Below are 26,605 nucleotides of genomic sequence, written 5' to 3'. Positions count from 1 at the left end.
AATATCTAACTTTCCTTTCAATGATAATTAAGTACTCAGAGCTTTGGTCTATCAGTGAGCTTGCTGCAGAGTGTTTATGAGAGCAAAATATAAGAAATACAAAACATTTTTGACAGTCTAGAAAACTTTATAAAAACAAAAGTTAATAAACCATTTTTTAAATATTTGCTGTCTTTATAAAATATATGTATTTACTTTATTAAATTTAGGAGGAAAAGGCTGAAACATTTTACCATAATCAAACATCATGAAAATAAAAAATAAATGGAATGCCCGTGGGATTGTAAAAAATTTGACTCCTTTCTTACTAATTTTAATGGAACACATCTAGGTCTTGATTACTCAAACACTGGATACCCACACTATTATGCTAACAGCAGAGACAGATATGTTATGATACAAGTTTTTTTATCCTTTAAACTGGGAACATTACATAGGATAAAATACATTGGGTGGACTTGGTGGTTAATGCCTGTAATCACAGCAATTTGGGAGGCCAAGGCAGAAGGACTGGAAGACCCTGTCTCTACAAAAAAAAAAAAAAAAAAAAAAAAGAAGAAGAAAAAAAAAAAAAACCTTAAAAATTGTGCTGGAATAGTGGCATGCACCTGTAGTCCTAGCTACTAGGGAAAATGAGGTAGGAGAATTACTTGAGCCTAAGAGTTCAAGGCTACAGTGAACTTTGATTGTGCCACTGCACTCCAACAGTAGTCACAGAGTGAGACCCTGTTTTTAAAAAAGGAAAACAAAATATTCATTGAGCCACATCATAATGTCTAACGAGTGCCAACTTTGTGACAGGGCTTGTGGTCACTGTGGTGCAACCATTATCTCATGAAATCATCACAGTGCCCTCTAGGATATTTACAAGTCTTTGAATGACTTCATGCAGCTTCCCCACTGAAGCCGGAAAGGGGGTAATGTAACTTGCCCCTTCTGGAGCCAGGCTGCCTCCCAGATCTCCTAACTGCACTAATCTAGGTTTGGGAGCTCTAAAATTTGTTTCTAATTGGTAGCAGTCTTTTGATGTATTAAGATATAGATCCTCATTATTTGTAGAATCTGAAATTGTGAGTTTACCTGCATGTTAAAATTTATTTGTAACCCCCAAATCAATTATCACAGTGCTTTCGTGGCCATTCATGGATGTTTGCAGAGCTGCAAAAATTTTGGGTTGCCCAATGCTCATGTGACCACCTAGGACAGAATAAAGGTACAGTCTGTCTTCTTGTTTCAGCCCTCATACTATAAGAAAGTGCCCCTTTTATGGTATGTTTATGCCAATTTTTCCATTTTTTTTTTCTTTTTGTTGGTGACTTCACTGTTTAAAATGGCTCCCAAATTTAGTGCTGAAGTGATTTCTAGGTTCCTAAACACAATAAGGGTGTGATGTGACTCACGGAGAAAATATGTTCTCTCTACAAATTTTGAAAAACTTTGTTCAAGCATTACTTATAGTGCTTTTGGATGTTTCAGTATTAATGAATCAACATTATATATTAAATAAGATATATTTAAACAGAAACACACAAAAAACAAAGTATATATTAATTGGTTGATAAATCAGTGTGATCAGAGGCTCACAGGAAGCTAACCTCGTGTTTCCCCTAGCGGTAATCATTCAGTATTCGCTAATTAGCATGTGTGGCAACTTTATAGAACACTGCAAATAACAAGATAAATAAACTCCTGCAAATAACAAGAATTCACTGCAACTAAAGACACTACTGCATTTGACTTTTATAATTGCCTGCTTGATATCAGGTAATCTGATTATTCAGCCTTTGTTTTCAGATTGGATGATTAATGAAAGACCTTGAATGCCAAATTTTAAACTGATGGGAACTTTTATGAGGAAGTCATAAAGGCCTGCAATCAAAGATTTGTAATAGGAGTCCTCATGAACCCCATTCTCCCAGGCAAATGAGATCAATATAATCTCACTGGTATTCAGCAGAATTCAAAGTTACTTTTTTGACTTGGAATGTGATGTCTTCCAGGGTGAAAAGAAAGAAATAGGAGTAGAAATTTGAGTAATTTCAGTTTACCATGCTTTTAAAAATGTTGACAAGAGATACTGTTATGTACGATTCAAGCTAAGTTTGTCAGAAACAGTGAATTGTTACATTTAAGTCATGCTTATAAAAATCTTAGATCTCTATCTTCCTTGTAAGTTCTCACATAAAAGGTTAATTTATTCCAATCTAGTAACTTATTAAGTACAAAAAGGGCATATTGAGATACTACTGTAAAATAACTTTTTAAATAATAAGTAAAACTGAAAAAAAGGGAGTTTTGACCTTTCATTTCTTGCTTCATTCTTTTATGGTAAGTGTAAAAATTACTTCAAGGAAATCCTATTTCTTTCATTTGTAATCATAATTTTTTTAACAGAAAGTGCTATTATTTAAAAACTTTTGATGAGTTTTTTCCTCTAAGATTCAACTTATATCAGAAGTACTTCTGTTTCCAATAATAATGAATCAGCTACAATTTATTTAAGTTTTGATGACTTTTTTTTTTTTTTTTTACAAAAGCAATGATTCTTAGGCAACTTGTCAAAAGACTGCAATTTTGAGGCAAGTACTGGGTTATTATATTAACTTGTGAGAACAGGTTAATTTAGCTATCACAATGAGTATTTGCATTAGTACGTTCTTATGCTGCTAATAAAAATGTAGCTGAGAGTGGGTAATTTATAAAGGAAAGAGGTTTAAATGACCCACAGTTCAGCATGACTTGGGATGCTTCAGGAAACTTACAATCATGGTAGAAGTGGAAGCAAACACATCCTTCCTCACATGGGGAAGGATAGCAAGGAGAAATGCTGAGCAAAAGGACGAAAAGCACCTTGTAAAACCATCAGATCTTGTTGTGAGAACTTACTATCACGAGACCAGCATTCGGGTAACCAACCCCATGATTAAATTAGCTCCCACTGGGTCCCTTCTGGGACACATGGGGATTATGAGAACTACAAGGTGAGAGGTAGTGACACAGCCAAATCATATCAATATTATTCCTAAAAACGTGGTGGCTCACACCTGCAATCCCAGCACTTTGGGAGGCTGAGGTGGGTAGATTACCTGAAGTCAGGCATTCGAGACCAGCCTGGTCAACATGGCAAAACCCATCTCTACTAAAAATACAAAAATTAGCCAGCCGGGTATGGTAGCACATGCCTTTAATCCCAGTTACTTGAGAGGCTGAGGCAAGAGAATCGCTTGAAACCAGGAGGCAGAGGTTGCCGTGAGCCGAGATTGTGCCACTGCACTCAAGCCTGGGCGATAGAGCAAGACTCTGTCTCAAAAAAAAAAAAAAAAAAAAAACTCTACAGACTGGAAGTCCACACCATAAGTATCCCAAATGCTATTGTAGATTATAAATTTAGACAACATTTTGTTTACTGCTTTAGTCATGTAATTTTATTATAAGCACTTCCTCTGTATTAGGTGCTGAGATGGTTGTTTTGTATGTATTTTCTCTAATTCTCTCAGTAACTACACACAATAAGTATTATGTTGTTTATATAGATTGAGGCACGGAGGTTCAGAAGGTATAAATATTTTGCTCAATGGGTTTAGAAAATTAATATAGGTTATTAAAGAAAAATAATCAAATTTAGGTATAGGAAAACATACAAACTCCTTGCTTTTTGATACTTTCTAAATTATTTGTAAATAATATAACCTAATATTTAATTTTAAGAAATGTATAACTTGTAATGACAAACATGACATAGAACAGAGTATTTCTAATTGATCTATCATTGACTGAGGACTTAAGAAAGCTATGTCAAGGGTCATTAGCCATTCTTATTTAGGCAAGGAACTCATCACAGATGTCTTATTATTCTGTTATTTTCCACCTGCTTAATTTCTGCCACATGGTACGATGCAATGCAGGAAAACATTTGTGTTAGGACTTTGTGGCACTCTTGAACCTATTGGCTCCTTTTAAGTGGGATTCATATGCTTTTGACAGGTTGAAAATTAAATTGCTTTATAGATGGCATCTTCAAAGGTATGGTGGTAAATTGTGAGTGATTGGTATCAAGCAGTTTATCTTTTACAGCATCAAATAAATAGTGTTTCCTCATAAACCATAGCCTCTCTGGTTCTTGTCACTCAGGAATTCTTATGGTACAAAGTATCATCTCTTCTCCTCTCCCTATCTTTCACTCAATAGGAAAGCTTAATCTTATTTTTATTGAGATGTATCTCATGTACCATAAACTCATGCTTTGAAAATGTACACTTCATCAGTGTTCTGTGTATTCATAAGCTTGGGCCACCATCACTGCTGTTTAGTTCCTGAACATTGTCATCATCCCAAAAGTATGACCTGTATCTGTTAGCTATCCCTCCCCATTCACCCCTCTCTCCAGCCACTGGAAAACACCAATCTACTTTCTGTCTTTCTACATTTGCTTATTCTGGATATTTCATATAAATAGAATCATATAATATATGTCCTTTTGTGTCTGGCTTCTTTCACTTAGCACAGTGTTTCCATAGTTAATCCATATTATAGCAGGTATTAGTGCTCATTTCTTTTTATACCTGGGTAATATTCTATCATAGGGATATATATACATATATATATACACACGCACACATATATAGTACATGTATATATACACACACATACACACACATATATACACATGTGTGTATATATATACACACACACATACATATACACACGCGCACACACACATATATATACACACCACATTTGTTTATTCATTTGTCAGTCCATAGACATTTAGCTTGTTTCCACTTTTGGCTATTCTGAACAGTGCTACTATGAACATTTGTCTATAAGGTTTTTTGTGAAGATATAGGTTTTCATTTTTCTTGTGTAAATAGTGTAGGTGTTTCCTCTCATATTTTCATTGCTTCCCTCAAACTCCCATCACCACCCTTAAGCTCAGAAAAGCCCAGAACATTAGGAACTTTGTACATCCTAAGAGAGCTTGATAAACACTTCTGCCACATCCTCCTAAACCTGAACTCCATTTTCTTGTCCTTTCCCAGAGCCACCAATTGGACAGATGCACCCTCCACACGGCAGCATCACTCCTCAGAAGAACAGCAACCTGCTTGTGATCATCGTGGTCACTGTTGGTGTCATCACAGTGCTAGCAGTGGTCATCGTGGCTGTGATTTGCACCCGACGCTCTTCAGCCCAGCAGAGAAAGTAGGTAACAGCTGGTTCCCAAGAGGAAAGAAGTCATCGTCTTTGGGGTTATATTTTTGATGGCCCTCTTCCTGTGTTCTTTCATAATTCACCCCATGTCCTTATTTTCTGACCCTGGCAAAACCTTGCCTTTTTGTCTATTCCAAGCCTATCATTAAGTGAGTGAAGGCTAGACTTGCAGATATGATAACAAACAAAATCCATCTGGGACCCACTTATATTTCTGTTTGCTTTTACTTCTCTGACCACTCTCATTTTCAAGTGAGGGCAGGTGTCCCTTAGGTAACACCTAGTGAATAGGTTCCACCATGCCCCTGTTTCTGGCCTTCTCTGAAATCACGTACACAAGATTTGAGAAATACGTTTCTCTGTGTGCACTTATTGACCACTTTTTACAAGGAGCTCTGTAGGCAGTTAATCAATGCTTGGTGGATAGATGACTAAACATAGAATGCCAGACTCTGTACGGTTACAATCCTGTGGATGCTTAGTTTGGAGGCAGTAGTAAAGAAAGAAGAGAGAGTTCTGAGATTCAAAATGGTTCAAATTTATTTTCTGTGGTTAATTGTCAGAAATTAAAAAATGTTGTGGAGTTTAAGAATACTTTCATATTATGCAGCTTTAGGTTTTAGCACGTGCAGAGAATGATGCATCAAAGTACAAAGTTTAAAATGGAAAAGTGGTTTTTATTCAGCATATATCCTTGCAGCAACACCCTGTAACTGCCTGTTAGTCTGCACCAGCCAGTGCTGGGAGTCAGCAATAATCTCCTAGCCATTCTCTGCCTCTTTGCCCTTCTAGTCCTTTTAAAATTCAGCCCAATGTGTCTTTTTCAGCTACACGCTCTCACTGAGTTGACTCTCTTAGGCTCTTCCATGAGTTTTAAGTTTTGGTTTTAGGTTTTTCCATTGGCCTCAGGCATGACATTACTTCTGAAAGCCTGAGGTATGGGTTCATAGGCGACTGGTTTGACAACTGTATACTTTACACTTTGCTAGAAAAGATTCTCCAGCAAATAATGTTCCCCCTTCTCTGGCTAATAGCTCACACTTTCACTTTCTCTCTCTCTTTCTCTCTCTTTCTCTGACTGTCTTTCTTTAAGTCCTGTAACTCCATTTGTAGATCTCTAGTTTACCTTCCAGCACTCTGAAGTGACGTGTTTAGAAAGAGAACAGGGGAAGATATACATACTGAAAAAGTAACATGAGGTGTAGATGCAGGCTTTGTATTTAATTTATTTCTATGGCAGGACAAATTTTCTATCCAGCTGCATTTATGAGATTTGACTAGTTTGAAGCTGGTGATAGCTGGTGTGCTGGTCCATTGTGTCTAAGCAAGAAACCTGCTAGAGTGAGCTTGGTTGGGCCAGCCTCATGTGTGAGCATTCTGGGAAGTCATAATCACTCACAGAGCTTCCACGGTGCCGGGCAGTTAATAAGGCTCTGGGGGGAAAGTAACTAATTGAGTAAGGCATTGAACAATCTGTTGGCACCGCATTTTCAGGAAAGGGGTTGTGCGATCATGGAACAGTGGAACATCAAGGCAGCAGGTCTCTGAAGCAGAGTTAAGAGGGACTCACATAAAAGAAGGTGGGGAGGAGGCACCAAAATCACACCTGGACTACCATATAACTGCTTTCAAGGCATTGAAGCATTCACTAAACTAGCCAAATGTAACTAAACTATCTGGAGTTGGTTTGTTTTTGATCTGTTTTTTTTCTTTTCCTTTTTTTTTTCCCCCTGTGTCATTTCTGTGAGAAGAATGTTCAAGCATTAGATTGACCTGATGAACTGGATTCCTGGATATATTTTGTTTCTCCACAGAGAAAACACCAGTCTCCTCAATCTGCAAAAGTGGGATTTGGTGCCATGTTGAGAAAATCTCAAATCATCTTAAATCCCACCCTAAGCACTTTGGCAAAAGCTTCAGGGCTTTATTTGGAAAAAGGAGACACTGAGCCCTTGGTATGACTTGTTTTTAAAATTAGGGACTGACTTAAAGAATAAATGGTTCTATTAATGACTGAAAATCCAAAAACAGTTAGTTTTACACTCAGTTTGGTTTTTCTTTACTGCACTCTGAAAGTCTTTTAATAATTACCTGTGTTTCACACTTTGTTTCATATCTTTCTTTGGTAGCAGATCTGTTGGCATTCATTTTTCATCCCTTTGTGTGAATATTTTCATAGACAGAAATAAAATGTTTCCTTCAAGTTATTTCTGAACTATCATTTCATTTTGTTGTTTGTTCCATTGAGGACCCCTACTCCTCTGCATCACCACAATTGAGCCCTTCAGAACAAACTGCATAATGCAGGTGAAAGCAAAATCAATTCCAATCTGACATAGAAATGAGATCCCCTCCAAAGTTCTTAGAAAACTGGACTTTAACATAATTAATAAGGTGAAGTAGAAAACGCATTCATGAGCTTCTTCAGTATCTCTTTTTGGGGTTCTAGAGAATATAAATTTTTCTTTGAGTTTTGTTGGGGTACTTGAATTACATCCAAGTGAATTGAAAAAGTTATGTGGACTCTCAGTAATATCTTATTCAGGTAAGTGTTTATACATTTATAAACCTGATCCTTTTAAAAAAATAAATATATTTAACAATTAGGCTATCCAGTTGGTTCAGAGTGGTGGGTAAGATTTCCTTTTTATTACATAAAATAGCTAATGAAAGTTAGTACACAAGTTCTAGTTCTGGGTCTACTGCTTCTTTAAATAAACTAATTATGTCACCTAAATGAAGACCCTTCATACTTGGGTGGCAATTTCTTTAAATATAATCATAATTTGGACTAAATGCTTTCTATCATTCTCTTTAGCTTTTGTTGTTGGTTGGTTGACTTGTCCAGAGCCAGGTAACAATCTTCTACTTTTAAAACAGAGAAAGTTCCCATGCAATACTTCTAATATATCGAATCGCATGGTAGCATTAAACTTTAAATTAATAGGAAATACAAATAATTTTGCATTTCTTTTCAGTTATTTATTAAACTTTTTTACCACTGTACTTTGAAGAGACCCCTTCCATAGTTTCTATTAGTGAGATTATCGTATGACATCTAATACAGAAAAATTATATTTTATGAAAACTTAAGGCTGGGCACACCTGTAACCCCAGCCTTTTGGGAGGCCAAGACATGAGGATGGCTTGAGACCAGGAGCTTGAGACCAGCCTGGGCCAAATAGTGAGACCTTATCTCTAAAAAAATTTTAAATTAGCCAGATATAGTGGTGCTCACCTGTAGTCCCAAATACTCAGGAGGCTGAGGTAGAAGGATCATTTAAGCCTGGGATGTGGAGGCTGCAGCAAGCCATGATTGCATCACTGTACTCTGACCTGGGTGACAGAGTGAGACCTGTCTCAAAATAGAAAAAAAAAAAAAAATTAAGTTGATTTTTGTCCCTGTTTCTCTGCTTTTTATAAGGCAGTAATATTTTCTTGCCCAACATATGGAACACATGTTATAAGTTAGAATTTATCCACAGATACTAAGGACAAAATATATTAAATAGAGCAAATCCAGGAGATCTAGAATGCATGGTTATTACATTTCTTTTCTTTTCTTTTCTTTTCTTTTCTTTTCTTTTCTTTTCTTTTCTTTTCTTTTCTTTTTTTGAGATGGAGTCTTGCTCTGTTGCCCAGGCTGGAGTGCAGTGGCGCAATCTCGGCCCACTGCAAGCTCCGCCTCCCAGGTTCACACCATTCTCCTGCCTCAGCCTTCCAAGTAGCTGGGACTACAGGCACCCACCACCACGCCCGGCTAATTTTTGTATTTTTAGTAGAGATGGGGTTTCACCTTGTTAGCCAGGATAGTCTCGATCTCCTGACCTCATGATCCGCCCACCTCAGCCTCCCAAAGTGCTGGGATTACAGGCATGAGCCACTGCACCCCGCCTGGTTATTACATTTCTAAGGCAGTTACCTGGTGATCTGCAGTCATGTCTGAATGCTTTAAATTTAAACATGTAAATAAAACACAAGGTGTACTTGTTAGAACCACTGGCTGGCTGAGCCTTCTATTTGACTTGACGTGTAGATAGCAAGTTTTAAAGATTAGTTTGCATTCAAATCTTGACAAAAATAATTATTTTTAGTACTGACGATGAAATGTTTAGGCTCTTAAATGAAATCTATAGTATTCTAAGTACTATAGGTCACTTTCACTGATTTTTCACTTGTTAACATTTTAGTTGGTTTTCAATATTCACCTTGTAGAGATTTGAAGTATCAGCTACCTTATAGGGCTTCAGTATATCTTAATTCCATCTCAGAATTTTTTCTGAGATATATTTGAGTATCTGAAATTTGACCTGGGTTTCTAATACAAGCTTTTAGTTTTGTTTTTAATAGCAGTTAGTGGAATAAAAATAATCAAAATGGACAATTAGGGGCTAGAAGCCTTTGGAAAAGATTTGGAAAGAAAGCAGAGAAATGTTTATACTTATTAATGTATCTTTTTCTGATTAATTTGTAATTACTTATTCACACTCACTTCAAGCCTCCTTCCTTCCTGAAGACTTCCCCCAAACCCCTGGTGGGGCAGAATGTTCCTGCCTCAGTCCCTATCAGATGATGGGCATGTCTTAACCACTGGAATTAGTATAGCACTCTTTATTCATCTGCCTAATAAAGTTGTGAACAACTTTAGTAGACAATTCCTGTGTCCATAGTGGGAACTTAGTAATTTATTATGATGTGCCAAAATAACCTGTATGATAATAGCTGGATTTTAGAACTTGAATGGACACAGTCTTGCATAAAATAGACACTCAATCAATGTTGTTTTTTACTCATTCACTTCCCCAACATACTAATTAAAAGTGAAAAGGAAAAAAACTCCCCTTAGAGTACTAGATTATGTATAAAGTAAGGAATGGGTAAACCAATACAGAACCAGAGAAGAAGCTTTCAGATAAATACTTGCATGTCAGTAATGGAAAGCAGTTCTTATTATTTAATTCAAGTAATTATTGTGTGCTTTATATGGGGTCTGCATCATACAAAGTAACAAATCTGATTAATGTTAACTCTCAAGCTAAAAATCTTTTTGCAATTTTCCATTGACTTCTTGATATTATTAAAAATGTATCTGTTTGGGCCAAGGCCTCCTACGTTTTGGTCCCTTCTACTTTTTCATGCACACAAGTTGTCATGCCACAGTGCATGCTCCTCATTCTAACAATGCAGAAATTCCCAAGAGCCATGCCATGTTAAAATCATTTTTTAAGCTTTCAGTGCCTCCCCCCATCTTTACATTTGTAGGACTTAGCACATTTCTTGACATATAGTCAATCTTCCGTAAATATTGATTGAATAAATAAATAAGTGTTGTAAAACAATGGATGATGTTGAAGAAGTGAAGGAAATAGAGTTTGCTCCACTATCACCGAAGGAATTGAATTATCACAAAGGGAGCAGCTGGACAGCTCAATAAGACACACAGTGATCAATGCCAAGGTGAGTGGTATAGAGAGAGATGAGGGAAATGATTTAGATACACTAAGATTACAGTGACCTGAGATGGTCAGTCTCTCCTTAAGGAGAGACTGGAAAGGAAACTTAAAGAATAAGTCATTTGTAAGTAAGTAGGATTTTGAAGGCACAGTGGGCAGAAATTAAATAAACAAAACAAAAAATAGAGCACCAGTACCTGACCATGCTGTGAAAGTTTTGCCATAATGTGAGAAGGAGAAAGCAGAGAGCCTGGGAGGGTTCTTTGCTTTGCCTTTATCAAGAATACCTGGGGTAGAAGGAGACTCTCCTATTCTAGGGCTATTTTAGAAGCAGAAAGATGACTGGTACCTGAGGGAAAAGATACATTTGGTATTTACAGAGGGGACAAACATGTGAAATACTCTGTGTCAAATAGAAAAACTAGCTTTAAAAATACAAACAAAACCAAATAATTCACTATGATAGTGCTTCTTAAATTTTAGACAGATTCGCCTGGAGAGTGTTAAAAGACATACTGCCCCCTGCAACCAAGTTTCTGATTCAGTGGTTCTGCAGTGGGGCCTGAGAATGTGCATTTCTAACAAGTTCCCAGGCAGTGGTAGTGCTGATGCCTCTGGTTTAGAGACCCCACTTTGGCAACCACAGCACTAGGAGCATCTGAATACACATTTTGAAGAATCTAATGGTGAGACACAGGAACCGTGGGCTGCAACAAGCAGCAGTCGTGTCAAGAACCAACAGATGGGCAGAAGGTCAGGGTGACCACTGTTCCTGTAGGCTTTAAGACAAATTTCAGACAATTTAATTATGAGCACATGTTAGTTTTATTACAAACCTGCTGTGGTAGAGGTTGGAGGGACAAAAGAAAGAGAGACTCTCCAAGGCCAAAGATTTCTCCTTTAATAAGAGATATGATAGGAAATAAAAGTGGTTAGATGGTCATGGTTAGAATAAATACAAAAAGGAAATAAAGTCTTTTTAGAGATCTTTGGCTTCCTGACTGACAGTCAGCTGGATGGTTGAGCAGTTTCTTAGAAATGGTCTTGATCTGATTAAAATCCAGCAGAAAAATGCCTATTCATTTTATGAGGAATTATAATTTCTTCCCCAGTGGAAATTATGAATCACAACATACAAAAAGGTTCTGCCAGGTTTGGAACTCTTTTAAAAACAGAAGCCATCTGGGGCTGGTTGGTACTGAAGTCATAGAAACGAGCAAATAAATGAATAAATAAAAAGGGATGCATGTAAGCAAGGGGAAACAAGAATTTGTAATTTATTGCTGGTTTCAATTTTCTCTTGACTACTTTCTTTATTCCAGGTTATTTAAATATTGAGTTAAATAATGTATTTTTCCTGGGTATGTTTTCCTGGATTTGGGAACCGGTACTTCTCTGTGTACAGCCATACAGATGCTGGTGTTAAGTTATTGAGCATTTTGATCTTCTAGAAAGAGAGATTACTGGGTGAAACATCCAAGTTTGAGAATGACACTACATTTTCTATGAAGTTACCAGGAGTAGATTACACATGGAGCTGTGTGTGAGTTGCAGATCAGTTTGCTGTGGGCAAGTGAAGTATGCAGAAATGAATTCAGGGAATAAATGGTTAGCAGTGAGTTATTATCTTAGACACAGGAAAATAGTCATTTCAGACCATTGTTTTAAAACATTGTGGGGCTACCATCAGGAAATCAGCAAAGTGCAGATAGTGTTATTTTTTCTCTGCTAAAATACAAAATAGATACTAGGTCTGGGGTTCTTTATCTCCTATCCTCATCAACATACTTCAAGAAAGACAAAAAAGAAAAAGAATGTCAGGGAAAATTCAACAAATTAACTACCAAATATTTATTCATTACCTAATATTTACAAATCTACTTATTCATCATTGGAAAACCAAAGCCACTCCAATGACTTTGCACAGGTTACAGGTGTTTTCCTGGGAGTAGCTTGTATGAACCGTTGAGCAACCATGAAGGTAGTTATTATAATAAACTGTTAACTGCAAATTAAGGAATTGGGAAGTAGATGCTTCTCTGGTCTGCTGTCAAAACTAGATTTTAACAGTTTGCATTATTTCTTTCAAGAGGTGTTATTATTTTAAAAGAAATAGAAGTTACAAGTAGAGATTTAACAGTTATAAAATGAGGGAAAGGGTCAAAAACTATTTCTGAAAAGGACCAAATAATACATTGTTTAGGATTTTTGAGCCATATAGTATCTGTCACAACTATTCAATTCTTCCATTGCAGTGCAAAAATAATTGAGCTTGGCCATGTTCCAATAAAACTTTATTTACCAAACTAGGCTGTGGGCAGATTTGGCTTGCAAACCATAGTTTACTGACCCCCTGCTGCAGGACTAACGTGAACATTGTGTTACTTTATTTATCACACAGGGAACATTTAATCTCACTAGCCTCAAGAAGAGATTATCACCCCAAAAAATATATTTATGGTTGTTAAAGCTTTATTGAAGCAAATAAGAACCATGTGAAATACTTTTCCAAACTGTGTTCTTCTCCTTTCAAAGGATGTATCTCACTGTGTTTGAATCTGGACACTCAGTGATGCCAAGGCAAAAGCGTTTTAGTGTCCTAAGAATGTCCTCATGCAGGCTTTTGTTTTCAAATAACAAGTTTCCCAGTTGCACATTAAATTATACAGCTGAGGTATAGACTTTCTTCTAAGCTCTCATCTTAGGTATTGGCATAAATTCTGGCCTTTTTATTTCCATTTGCCCTTTCACAGAAACTCCCTCATTTATCTCCTAAACAGATGTTGCCGTCAGGTACCTTATGCCTAGCTCCAAAGATTGGCATATGGCTCCATCTAACCCATTGTCACCTTTGCATGAATCTGCAGCCACTAAAGCTGGAGTGAGGAGCTCTCTGCCAGGCAGCCGAGGCCTTGGGGATTCAGCACTGCATCTTTTATAATGTGGTGAAGCTCCAGGCAGGGGAGAGGAAAGGCAGCCAAGACAAGTCTGCCAATTCCTGGGTTTCACAAGGCTCATTCTGCGAGTCCCTTTGTTTCTTTTTCTGCTTCTAACTTGAATTGACTGATGAAAGAGAGGAAGTGCCATTGAATAGAGGCTCTCACATTTGCCTTCTAACTTTGTTCCATAGGAAACGGGCCACCCACAGTGCTGGCAAAAGGAAGGGCAGCCAGAAGGACCTCCGACCCCCTGATCTTTGGATCCATCATGAAGAAATGGAGATGAAAAATATTGAAAAGCCATCTGGCACTGACCCTGCAGGAAGGGACTCTCCCATCCAGAGTTGCCAAGACCTCACACCAGTCAGCCACAGCCAGTCAGAAACCCAACTGGGAAGCAAAAGCACCTCTCATTCAGGTAATTACCTTTTCACTGGCATTAGGGAAAACATACCATTCTGAACCCAAGGGAGTTTTTCACTCATTTTATGGAAATGTCTTCCCCACTAATTTGCATGTCATTATGGGTCATTTATCAATCGTTAAAAGAATCTAATATAAATTTGATTAACCAATTATATGTCTTTCTTCATCATCCTGTGGCTTGATATAATTTTAATAATTCTTTTATAATTTTAATAATTCTTGAACTTTCTAAGGTTGGAAGTAGGACAGTTGGGAAATACAGAAATTTGAATCCTAAATGGATTGATTGCTTTTTGTTAATTGTTAAACAAATGTTTTGTTGAGGCAATACAATTTGAAGCCATCTGTACATTTTCCAGTTCCTTATTTCTATAGATAATTGAAAGTTAATTCTAAATTTGCTGTCAAGTCCCTGTTTTAAAAATTACATCAGGGCACTTGAAGTACAAAACACTGAATATTCTGTTACTTTGACCTTGGTTACTATGGAAATCAACTGTCATCCACATATAGTCACCTTATGTGATTCCCAGACTAGTTTGATGGGATTCTGTCTGAAAACTATGTTGTTATACACAGGGATCTGAAAAAAAGAAAAAAAAAAAGCCTACTGTTCAATGAACTGGTGCAGAACAATCACTGGTGTCCAGGGATAAGTAAGAACACTGGAAAATGATTGTAAGATAGTTCACTTTCTCTGGGTCTTCATATTATCTAAGTACTTATGGGAATCATCAACCAAATACTCTCATCAAAAAATCCCTTGGTCTACTCATGACGTGATTATAGAATGAGGAGCTGCTGTTTTTAAAGTGAATTATTTGAATGTGTTACTGGTTTACTGGACTCTGTCAGCTCAGAATTGCATAAACAAGACATACAAATATTAATTGTTAACCCTGGATTGTTGAATATTTCTTTTCAAACTCTTAAATGATGTCTTAGGCATCTTTAATTTCCTTGTCACTTCAGTTATTGAAGAACAGTCTAGTTCCATTGAAAACTATAATCTGAAATTTAACTAAAGATTCTCCTTTCTCATGCCAAGCTAGATATTTGGCTCTGGGGACTGAGGAAGAATTTGTTTTCTCAATCCTCCAGTACATTGGAGTGAAATGGAGTGGTGGGGTTGAGAAGAAGCAGGAACAAAGTCTGTTTCAGAAACACCCTTACATATTTTCCCCTCCTCTCCACTTTTCCTGAGCATGTGAGAGAAGAGGGATGGAGTGAAGAGGGGAGGGGAGGAGAAAGAGAAGAAAGGACAATTTGAAGTTCTTCACAGCTTTTGTGGACACATGGGCTAACCCCTAGCTGGTATCCAAATTCTGGGTCTGTTATGAAACAGAAGTATGACTTCTTTATGGCAGGGGTACTCAACCCCTGGACCATGGACCAGTACTGGTTCATGGCCTATTAGGAACTGGGTCACATAGCAGGAGGTGAGCAACGGGCAAAAGAGCAAAGCTTCATCTGTATTTACAGCCATTGCTTATCACTTCCATTACTTCCTGAGCTCCGCCTCCTGTCAGACCAGCAGCAGCATTGGATTCTTATAGGAGCATGAACCCTATTATGAACTATGCATGTGAGGGATCTAGGTTGCAGGCTCCTTATGAAAATCTAATGCCTGATGATCTGTCACTGTCTCCCATCACCCCCAAATGGGACCATCTAGTTGCAGGAAAACAAGCTGGCGTTCTCCTGGTGAGTTGTATAATTATTCCATTATATATTAAAATGTAATAATAATAGAAATAAAGTGCATAGTAAAAGTAATATGCTTGAATCATCCTGAAACCATACTCTGCCCCCTGCCCCCAGGTCCATGAAAAAATTGTCTTCCATGAAACTGGTCCATGGTACCAAAAAGGTTGGTAACCGCTGCTTTGTGGGGCCTTGTACACCAGGCCCAGTTCCATAATGGGAGACATCAAGTCCAGGCTTACCACCTAGCACAGCTCTTCCTCTTCCCTCATGAGGCCTCTGGGAAATTCCAGCAAGGGGACTCAAGCCCAGCCAACTTTTCACACGCCCACTTGGCCCACAAGAATCTCCTATATCCTTGCCAGGCCCAATGGTGAGAGAGCTTGTACTCTACCACTGGCCCTCTCTAAACCTTGCTCTCTTCAATTACTTTTTCCTCTGCTTTGATAGACTCAGGGTAGAATACCAAGTCCGCTGCCTAAACAGGCTTTCACCTGGGGAGTGACAGAAAAATCCCTTTTCCAGGAACCTCCATATTTTACAAGTGATTCTTCTTCTAGCTTTGTTCTTGACTGGATATCAGGAAGGGGAGAACACCTCCACCTCCTACTGGAAAGGATAGAATTGCCTCTGGGACCTAAGGAGGTTTGGCCAATGACTTCTAAGACACATCCTTCTAACCTTTTCCTTTCGTCTTTTATATACTGAGATGACATTAAGTTGATGTCTCTTAATAAGTCCTGGGGGAAGGTTTAATCCCAAATGATGACTGTTTTCTTTAGAATAAAAGGGTACTTATGCCTGTTTGTCCTCAATTTGAGGACCTCATTGCCAATTTTGTAATAACAGGAAAGTAATCCTCAAAGTCCTGCAAGTTATACTTCATGTTAAATTAAGTATTCTTCTCTCCTGCTTAAAAGAACAAAATTCAACATAAGTGCACAGCATTACCAAGAAACATTATATTTAACAATGGGATTCCAGAGTAGGCAATAACTATGTAAGGAGAGATTACTGTATGTTAAATTCTATGATTAGGACTTTTGCACATTATTTTGCCTAATCTTCACAAAATACTTTGAGGTAGATGCTGTAACATTCTTTTCGTATAGTAAATGAAGTAACCAAAGTTGAGAAAGGTTAAATAATGTGCTTAGACTTAAGAGCTAGGGCCACAGCCAGGACCAAAATCTGACTCCAAAATTCATGTTTTGTTAATCCAGTTTCAATTAACTCACATAATACTTTTAAGTAAGCACTTATCTTGTTTTGTGCCCATGAAATTAGTTTTTTGGATACAACCAGAAATTAATTTACAGTATTCATACTTTAGCTATGAAAAGAGAACTGAAACAAGCAATTGCTATGTAAACAACAACTAATATTATTGAGAGTTAATTTTTTATTTTACTCATTCTTCCCTACTGCTGGTATGCAAGTGGCTTAAACAAAACCTACTTCATTCTCTAACCACAAAAATATAGGATCCCACTAAAATATCTAGGAATTAAGATGATAAGTCATTGCTTCATGATATATCTCTTCTACATCTAGCAGATTTCAAAATTATTTTCTTAAAAGTTTACAGTAAAGAAACGCAAGAGTTCAGGTCTGTTTGATCTCTAGGACTTATAAATAGAATTTACTTTCTTGAAATGAATTTATCCTAGTATAATTTCACTACAGCAACACCACAGGATTTGTTTCTTACTTTCACTTTGGAAGAATGAATAGGTAAATTTCAGCATATGGCATTTGATAGTATTCAATTTTTAAAAATGTTCAACTCAGTGAATAATATCTATAAAAGAGCTACATAACGCCAAATGGGCAATTTGATTGAACACTTAACTTTTTATTAGTTACTTTGATTTATATACATGTCTATTAAATCCTGTATTTAACTTTCCCAACCTCATTTGGACCAATGGTAAATAATGTCAGGTGGCAAGTTTATGAGACAAATCACAAAGTGTTACTACCAAAAAATTTATGCTTCAAAGAAAGTAAAAGGAAAATAATTTTGTTTAAGTTTTCAATGAACTCATGTAATATCAAGAGCAGTCTATTCTTAGAATGAAAAAAAATACAAAACAACCCCACACACAGACACCCAACAATATCAGATGACTTATTTCATAACGATGTTACCGCCAGAAGCGGTGGCTCACACCTGTAATCCCAGCACTTTGGGAGGCCGAGGTGGGCAGATCACCTGAGGTTGGGAGCTTGAGATGACCCTGACCAACATGGAGAACCCTCTCTAGTAAAAATACAAAATTAGCCAGGCGTGGTGGTACATGCTTGTAATCCCAGCTACTCGGGAGGCTGAGGCAGGAGAATCGCTTGAACCTGGGAGGCAGAGGTTGTGGTGAGCCGATATTGCACCACTGCACTCCAGCCTGGGCGACAAGAGTGAAACTCCATCTGAAAAAAAAAAAAACATAAAAGAAAAGAAAAAGAAAACTGGTTGGATCTAGAGTTACATTTTTTGGGTGGCGAGGAGAAGCACATTATATAGTGTTTTAATGTTTTCTCCTACTGTCAAACATAATTTTGAAAATTTTAAAGATATATAAATTGATATGGTTATACATCTTGTACCAAAATTAACCAAATATATTAAATATGTATTGGTTGCTAATTGTTTGATTAGATGAAATAAAGGTAACTTTAGATTCATCAAAAAAAAAAAAAAAAAAAAGAAAATTAAAGAGGAGGAAAGTCTGTTGTATTTAATTGATATTTTCACTCTTTCTGTTCATTCTTTTTGATTATCTGAGATTCCTCTTACTACTTCCTGTCTGTTTAGAGAAATTCCATTACCTATTTTTTTATGGTTTATCTGCTTGAGACAAATTCTCTTCATTTTCCTTCATTGGACAATGACTTGATTTCACTTTCATTCTTGAAGTATATTTTTGTTAGATATTGTTAATCCAACTCTGGTTTGGCAGTTCTCTTTTAGCACTTGAAAAATGTGTTAGATACTTCTGGCCTTCGTGATTACTGATGAGAAATCTGCTGTCTTTTGAATTGTTTTACACATACAAGTTGTTTACCTCTCACTACTTCCAATATTTTTTGTTGTTCTTGTCTTTAGTTTTAAGAAGCTGAACTGTGATGTGTCTGGTGTGGATTTCTTTGGTTTTATCCTGTTTTGGGGTTGCTGGATTTCTTGAAACTGTAACGTTTATTTATGTCTTTTGTCAAATTTTGGAAATATTGGCCCATAATTCTTTAAATATTTTTAGTTTCACACTCTTTTTCCTCTTTTATTGGCTCTTTGGACACTATAATTTTTCCCAAAAAGTGCTGCTTTTCTTCTCTTTTAAAATTAATTAATTAATTAATTTGGAGATGGCGTCTCACTCTGTTGCCCAGGCTGGAGTGCAGTAGTGCAACCTTGGCTCACTGCAACCTCTGCCTCCCGTGTTTAAACGATTTTCCTGCCTCAGTCTCCTGAGTAGCTGGGACTACAGGCACATGCCACCACTCCTGGCTAATTTTTTGTATTTTTAGTAGAGACAGGGTTTCACCATGTTAGCCAGGATGGTCTCGATCTCCTGACCTCATGATCTGCCCGCCTAGGCCTCCCAAAGTGCTGGGAATACAGGCATGAGCCACCATGCCTGGCCAAAGCGATGCTTTTGTAAAGTTGCCATTTTATTTCTTTTAGTTTATTTCCTTTTCAGAGATGGGGTCTCACTCTGTTGCCCAGACTGGTCTCAAAACAGTCTCCTGCCTTGGCCTCTGTAACAGCTGCAATCACAGGCATGAGCTACACACGCAGTGGTTGCCATTTTAAAACCCACACACTTTTAAATGCTCTGGTCTCCTAGGAAACTTTTTCAATATTTTTACCATTAGGGTGTACTTCCTTGGTAGATGGTTTCTGGTCAATCTTGTGATCCTTATTCCCCTCTTCTCTCTTCTATACAGACTTTCCAGATAGCCAGCTTTTCACCAAGACTTTGTGGCTATAGCTTGAGAAATAGCTTTGCTAGAAAGTATTATTTCTCTTTGTACTTACAGGAAATTTGAAATGTATCTTCTTTTCTGTTTTGTGATTCTGCTGAAGGAATAATATTTGCATAGTTCATTTTTTATTATTTTTATTTTTGAGACTGAGTGTCTCTCTGTCACTGAGGCTGGAGTGCAGTGGCGCAGTCTCAGCTTATTGCAACCTCCGCCTCCTGAGTTCAAGTGATTCTTCTGCCTCAGCCTCCTGGGTAGCTGGAACTACAGGGAGCCACCATCACACCCAGCTCATTTTGGTATTTTTAGTAGAGATGGAGTTTCACCATTTTGGCCAGGTTAGTCTCGAACTCCTGACCTCCAGTGATCCTCCCACCTCAGCTTCCCAAAGTTGTAGGATTACAGGCGTGAGCCACCATGCCTGGCCAGGTTTGCAATCTGTTTTATATGATTCTGTGTAGTTTTTGTAGGGTGTGTGGACATAGTTCAATTTTGGAAGCTTCCATGACTTCACCTATGTGGAAGCTTCTCCCAGTATAATTTTTTATTTTAAATTGTATTAATTATGCTGTTAATTTTTTTAAAAAATGCATGCATGTGATAAAAAATAAAAAAAAACAAAAAACGTTTCAAAAAATAGTAAGTACCCAAAATGGTAAAACGTATGTTTGCCTCTTCCCCATCCCAAATTCCTATTCCCTTTTGCAAAAGGAAAACAAGATTAAAAATTTTGTGTATAATCTTATTACATAGATATAAGTGCGTATTTATACATATATATATTCATATACACATAGAGGTGTATGTCACAATATGGTTTTATATGCATACTACACAAATGGGAACATATACTATTCAGAACTTCAGTTTTTTTAATATGTATTATAATTAACTTCAAATCTGCATATATCCATTTTTCTAATTTTTAGAGACTCTTTAGTATGACATTTTATGGAATCCTAATAAATTTATGTAAATATGTCTGCTCTTATTTGAAGAATGTAGTTTATTTCTTGTGGGTTTTTTGTAATAAAATTTAATATGGTTGGGCTTAAAGTGTTAGTTGAATGAATTATAGTAAATTAATATAGTGGAATATTACATAGCTATTAAAAATTATACTAACTTATTAACAGAGAAATATTTTTGTGTTACCTTTTAAAGCAGGTTACAAAAAGTATGCATAATGCCATTTTTGAAAAATATATTAACGTATGCCCTCCCACTTTCACATATATAAACATATGCAAAAATTATAAGCATCAAAATATAAATAATGGTTTATTGTGTGCAATGAGTTTAGAGTTTATGGTTAATTTCATTAAGATTTGTACAATGAAATATATTCAGGTAACAAGAAGGCAGATATTATCATAGAAAACATCTGTAAGACTAAAAAGGCATTGGAATGGCTGCTAGAAATTATGTAAAGTGTTGCATTCTTGAAGAGGGCATGTTTCTCAGGTGTGTATATTTTTTAGGTCAAGACACTGAGGAAGCAGGGAGCTCTATGTCCACTCTGGAGAGGTCACTGGCTGCACGCCGAGCCCCCCGGGCCAAGCTCATGATTCCCATGGATGCCCAGTCCAACAATCCTGGTGAGTCAATATTGATGCCACAATGAAGAGATGAAATGCTTTCTATATGTATCTTTTCTATAAAACATCAAATTATCAAAAGTAATTAGAATTTTCCCTGAACTTTCTGGGCAAATGGAAATGAGGAATGCCTAAAACCACATCATTAATAATTTGAAGTCTAAGTCTTCATTCTGTTACTGTATTTTTTTGTATACAATCAAATGATCTGTTGGCAAACAGATGGTTATATATTTAAGATATTGTTTGTAAAATATACAAATTTACAAAAAAGAGCTGATATATATTTTAATATTATTGATCTTATTCCAATAATCATCTCCATAGTTTATTTATTTACTTTTTGAGACAGAATCTTGCTGTGTTGCCCAGGTTGGAGTGCAGTGGCATGATCTTGGCTCACTGCAACTTCCACCTCCCAGATTTCAAGCGATTCTCATGCCTCAGTCTTCCAAGAAGCTAGAACTACAGGTGTGCACAACCATGCCCAGCTAATTTTTGTATTATTAGTACAGACAGGGTTTTACCATGTTGGCCAAGCTGATCTCTAGCTCCTGACCTCATGTGATCTGTCGTCTTCAGCCTCCCAAAGTGCTGGGAATATAGGCATAAGCTACTGTGCCCATCCTCCATAGCTTTTTAAATAAACTTTTTAATGTGTCTAATTCTCACACTTAAATAATCCAGCTCCTTTATTTATTTATTTATTTATTTTAATTTTTATTTATTTATTTTTTTGAGACGGAGTCTTGCTCTGTCGCCCGGGCTGGAGTGCAGTGACCGGATCTCAGCTCACTGCAAGCTCCGACTCCCAGGTTTATGCCATTCTCCTGCCTCAGCCTCCCGTGTAGCTGGGACTACAGGCGCCCGCCACCTCGCCTGGCTAGTTTTTTGTATTTTTTAGTAAAGACGGGGTTTCACCGTATTAGCCAGGATGGTGTCGATCTCCTGACCTCGTGATCCGCCCGTCTCAGCCTCCCAAAGTGCTGGGATTACAGGCTTGAGCCACTGCGCCCGGCCAATCCAGCTCCTTTAAAGCAGATGTTGACAGACACCCACTTACTACACCTCCCTTGTTGAAGTTTTCTGTCATCCTCCCACATTCACTGAAGATATTATTATCTGGGAATCACTTCCTTTCCAATTACTTCTATGCTCAGTCTTGGTAATTACAGTATTTGTGCAGATAATCCATCTGATACTCTAGATGGTTAGTTCCTCTATGTTACCTGCAAAGATATTGATTCCTTCCCACTTTAATTCATAAATTCCATGTCACACCAAATCAAACCAGTACAAAATGTCAGTTCCTGTTACCTTATTTGCTACCTGCTCACTTACTTTATTGCCCCCTTGCCATCAAGTCTTCAATCCCACCAGGACCTCCAATCCATCAACTCTGCCATTTCCTCCCATCCTTCATCCACCTTGTGTCCTCATTTATCTGCAAGCTCAACTTAGGTTTTATAGTCACTTATTTTCAGTCTCATCTCCCTTTATCCTCCTTCCCCATCTTACTCACCTGAAAAAAAAACCTGGTTAAATAAGCAGCTCCCCAATTCTTACCCCTTTCCCTAATAGCGAAATGTATCTGGAGAAAAACATACAGCCTGCTTACTGAGTATTTATGATCAGAAGTCCAAGGTGAGCTCTCACTGTTTGAAAATGACACTGTATTTCTCTAGTGGTTCATAATTATACTTTACAAGATGAATGTCTTATATGTATTCTTACTTTTCAGATTTCAATATATCCTTCTTTCCCTATTCTTAGCAAAAAATCTTAGGGAGAAAAATGCATTCAGAAAGTGGTATCCTTGTCCTTCCATCAAATCTAATTGATCTGTTAGTGCTGCTCTCTGAGTATCTTGTTGAAATCCCCCCTCACCCATTTAGGGACTCTTCTGTAATTACCCCTTCCCTTTCCTGCATTGTCAGTTTCTCTTCCTTATTTATCACTGCAGTAAACACACAAATATTAATATTCTCTCATAACTCCTGTTTTGTAACACTCAATGCCACTTCCACCTCCAATTAAAACCATATTTACTGAAAAAATTTTAAAATTATCTGTACTAACTTTCTTCTCTTTCTAAGCTTTCTTATTAGTTTTAATAAGATTTTTACAGTCACTCTCCACTGAATCCATGATTGCCAAGGTTATCAATAATCTCCACATTATCAAATTCAACAGTCAAGTCACAGACTCTCAGAAACAATTGGCATAGGTTCTCACTTATTTCCCTGAAACACTTTCTCACCTTGGCATGTAGTGTACTAGATGCCCCTGGTTTTCTTCCTACCCTTCTGACTGCTCCTCCTCAGTATCCTTCACTTATTTCTCTTCTTCTTCCTGATATCTAAGAGTCAGAGAATGCCCCAAGGGTCAGTCTTCAGGCATCCTCTCTTTTCTCCCTACACCTGCTTCTTAGATAATATCATCTAGTATCAGTGGCCTTAAATATTATTAAAATGCTAATGAATCCTGGTTGACATTATCCTGAGGCAGGATCTCTAGGGCAAGGACAAAATGCCACCAGTCTCTTTGCTAAAGCATAGAAAGAGTCTCCTTTGCTCCATTTCCCAATAATTTCCTCATCGCCATCTGGGGACACCTCAGCCTGGGCTTCATTGTCCGTGTCACTACAAGCATTTTGGTCAAAACTGTTCATCAAGTCTCTAGGCAATTCCAAACTTTCCCACATCTTCCTGTCTTCTTCTTAGCCCTCCAAATTGTTCCAACCTCTGACCATTACCCAGTTCCAAAGTCACGTCCACATTTTCAGATTATCTTTATATTAGTGCCACACTCTTTGTGGTACCAATTTACTGTATTAGTCCATTTTTACACTGCTATAAAGATACTACCTGAGACTCAGTAATTCAAAAACAAAGGAGGTTTAATTGACTAACAGTTGCGCATGGATGGGGAGGCCTCGTGAAACTCAGAATCATGGTGGAAGGTGAAGAAGAGACAAGTACCTTCTTCACAAGCCAGCAGGAAAGAGAGAGAGAGAGAACGAAGGGAGAAAAGCCCCTTATAAAACCACCAGATCTCATGAGAACTCACTCACCATCATGAGGAGCATGGGGGGAACTGCCTCAATGAGTCAGTCACCTCCCACTTTGTCCCTGTCTTGTCACAGGGGGAAATACAATTCGAGATGAGATTTGGGTGGGGACACAGAGCCAGATTATATTAATCAACTTACTCTGTTCAGAAACTCTAGTTTCATGCCTCTTTATTCTGATTTCCTTATACCCTAAATTCAATCTTTTACCAAATTATTGTTTTCAAAACATTTCCCAAATTTGACCACTCTTTTCCATCTTCACTGTTTTGCCCTTATCCAAGCTACCATCATCTCTTACAGATTACTAGACTACAGCAATAAGCGTGTAACTAGCCTCTTCTTTAGCTTTTTGGAAAAAAAAACTATTCATAATTTTTGTGGGTACATAGTAGGTGTATGTATTTATGGGGTACATAAGATGTTTTGATACAAGCATGCAATATGTAGTAATCACATCGTGGAGAATGTGTTATCCATCCATGCAAGTGTTTATCATTTTTGTTAAAAAAAATCCAATTATACTCTTAGTTATTTTTAAATGTACAATTAAGTTATTATTGACTACAGTCACCCTATTGTGCTATCAAATAGTAGGTCTTATTCATTCTTTCTATTTTTTGTACCCATTAATCTTCATTAGCTTTTGCCCTTACAGTTAATTGTCTACACAGCTGTCTCTCAATATGTAAATTAGATAATATTGTTCCTCTGTGACTTCCATCACATGTAGAAACAAAATCCACTAATGTCCTACAAGGTCCCATGTGATTTAGTCTCTGGGTTTATCCCTCACTTTATCTCCTATTGCTCCTTTCTGTAATTCATTACAATCACATAACCTGCATCTGTGTTCCTTGGATAATAGGCACATCTCAGTTCAAGGACTCTGCACTTGCTGTAGTCTTTGTCTGGAATCTCTTTTTGTAGATATTTACATGTCTTATCCCCCATTTCTTTCAGGTCTCCATTCAACTGCCAACTTCTTAAGCAAGTCTTCCGTGACCATTGCCTAACATAGCATCTCTGGTCACTCCCTACTTTTCTATTATGCTTCATTTTTCTTTATTAATGCATTACACTATTCTATTTGTGGTTTTGTGTTTGTTATTTATTTGCCTCCTGTTTTTTAATATAATCTTTATAGGGGCAAGGATTTTGCCTATTTTGGTCATTTTGTGTCCCAAATACCCAGAACAGCACCTGGCACATGATAGGCACACAGTCAATACCATTTAGTCAAATGAATAAATTCATAGTTGTTTCTTTTTATCTACCATAGGCCACATCCTCCCTATGCTCCATTACATCTTCTCTCAATTTTACTATAATAAATGCAAAAACTTACATGGCATTTATAATGAATGCCAACTGTTCAAGTCATGTAGTAAGCCCTATTATTATGCTTCTCATTGTTAGGTTCTCTCATTTACTAGTGAGAGAAGAAAGGCTTGGAGAGTTTAAGTAACTAGCTGGAAGTCACACAGCTAGTATGTGCTATAGCCAGAATTTGGACCCAGAAGTTCTGATTTCAGAGTTCAGCGTTCTTAATCATTATGCTCCTAGCTGTCATACCCTGTGAAGCTATTGTCCTTTTTCTTTTATACCTTTCACTACTGAGAAAGATACTGTGCACTTAGTTGCCTTTTTTTTCCCTCTAGCTGCTTTCCTCTTGTATTAATAACTAAGTTCTATCTGTGCCAATCATGTATTGCTTTCTTCTCAAAAATTATTGTACTTTAAAATCTGTGGAGCTTTCCTATCCCATCTAATTAGAAGTAGCTTCCTCATATAATAAGTTCCCATATGCCATTGCATTTTCTTTCACAGTATCTTTGAATCCCTGGCTATCCTCCCATTCTCAACTCTTTTATGTCTTCTTTGTGACTTCACCTCTAAACTACCAAGACAGCTTCCTAGCTAAGTCTTTCTGGCTCTAGCATCTTCCAGATTCTTAGGCATCCTGCTTGCCAGATTTCTTCCTAAAACAAGTTAAACATGGCATTCCATCCCATACATTTCTCCAGTGGCTCCCACTTTCTGCCAAGAAAAACAAAACAAAACAAACATTTTTGAAAACCTTTAAACGTTTTTAGCGTATCATATTGGAATCTAGATTTCTGTTACTCTATCCTTATATGTACTCAGACTTATGCTAAGGTAGACTCATTGCTGATCTACAAATATGCACTGTCCTTCATCTGTTTTTTTTCCCTTTACATATTT

At 37.2% G+C, this 26,605-nt stretch overlaps 1 protein-coding gene across 1 annotated transcript in view; it reads left to right on the top strand.

Annotated features, from left to right (window-relative positions):
• DCC (DCC netrin 1 receptor) overlaps positions 1-26,605 on the top strand; it is a 1,221,566-nt gene that overhangs the window by 1,126,697 nt on the left and 68,264 nt on the right. The window contains exons 23-25 of the mRNA XM_025365180.1: positions 5,040-5,202; positions 13,795-14,021; positions 21,193-21,309. Coding sequence (XP_025220965.1) covers positions 5,040-5,202; positions 13,795-14,021; positions 21,193-21,309 — 507 coding nt within the window. The remainder of the gene's footprint in view (positions 1-5,039; positions 5,203-13,794; positions 14,022-21,192; positions 21,310-26,605) is intronic.

The sequence above is a fragment of the Theropithecus gelada genome, chromosome 18, assembly GCF_003255815.1.
Source record: "Theropithecus gelada isolate Dixy chromosome 18, Tgel_1.0, whole genome shotgun sequence".
NCBI lineage: Eukaryota > Metazoa > Chordata > Mammalia > Primates > Cercopithecidae > Theropithecus > Theropithecus gelada.
Note: the sequence above shows the minus strand (reverse complement) of the source record. Positions and strands in the feature narration are given on the sequence as shown.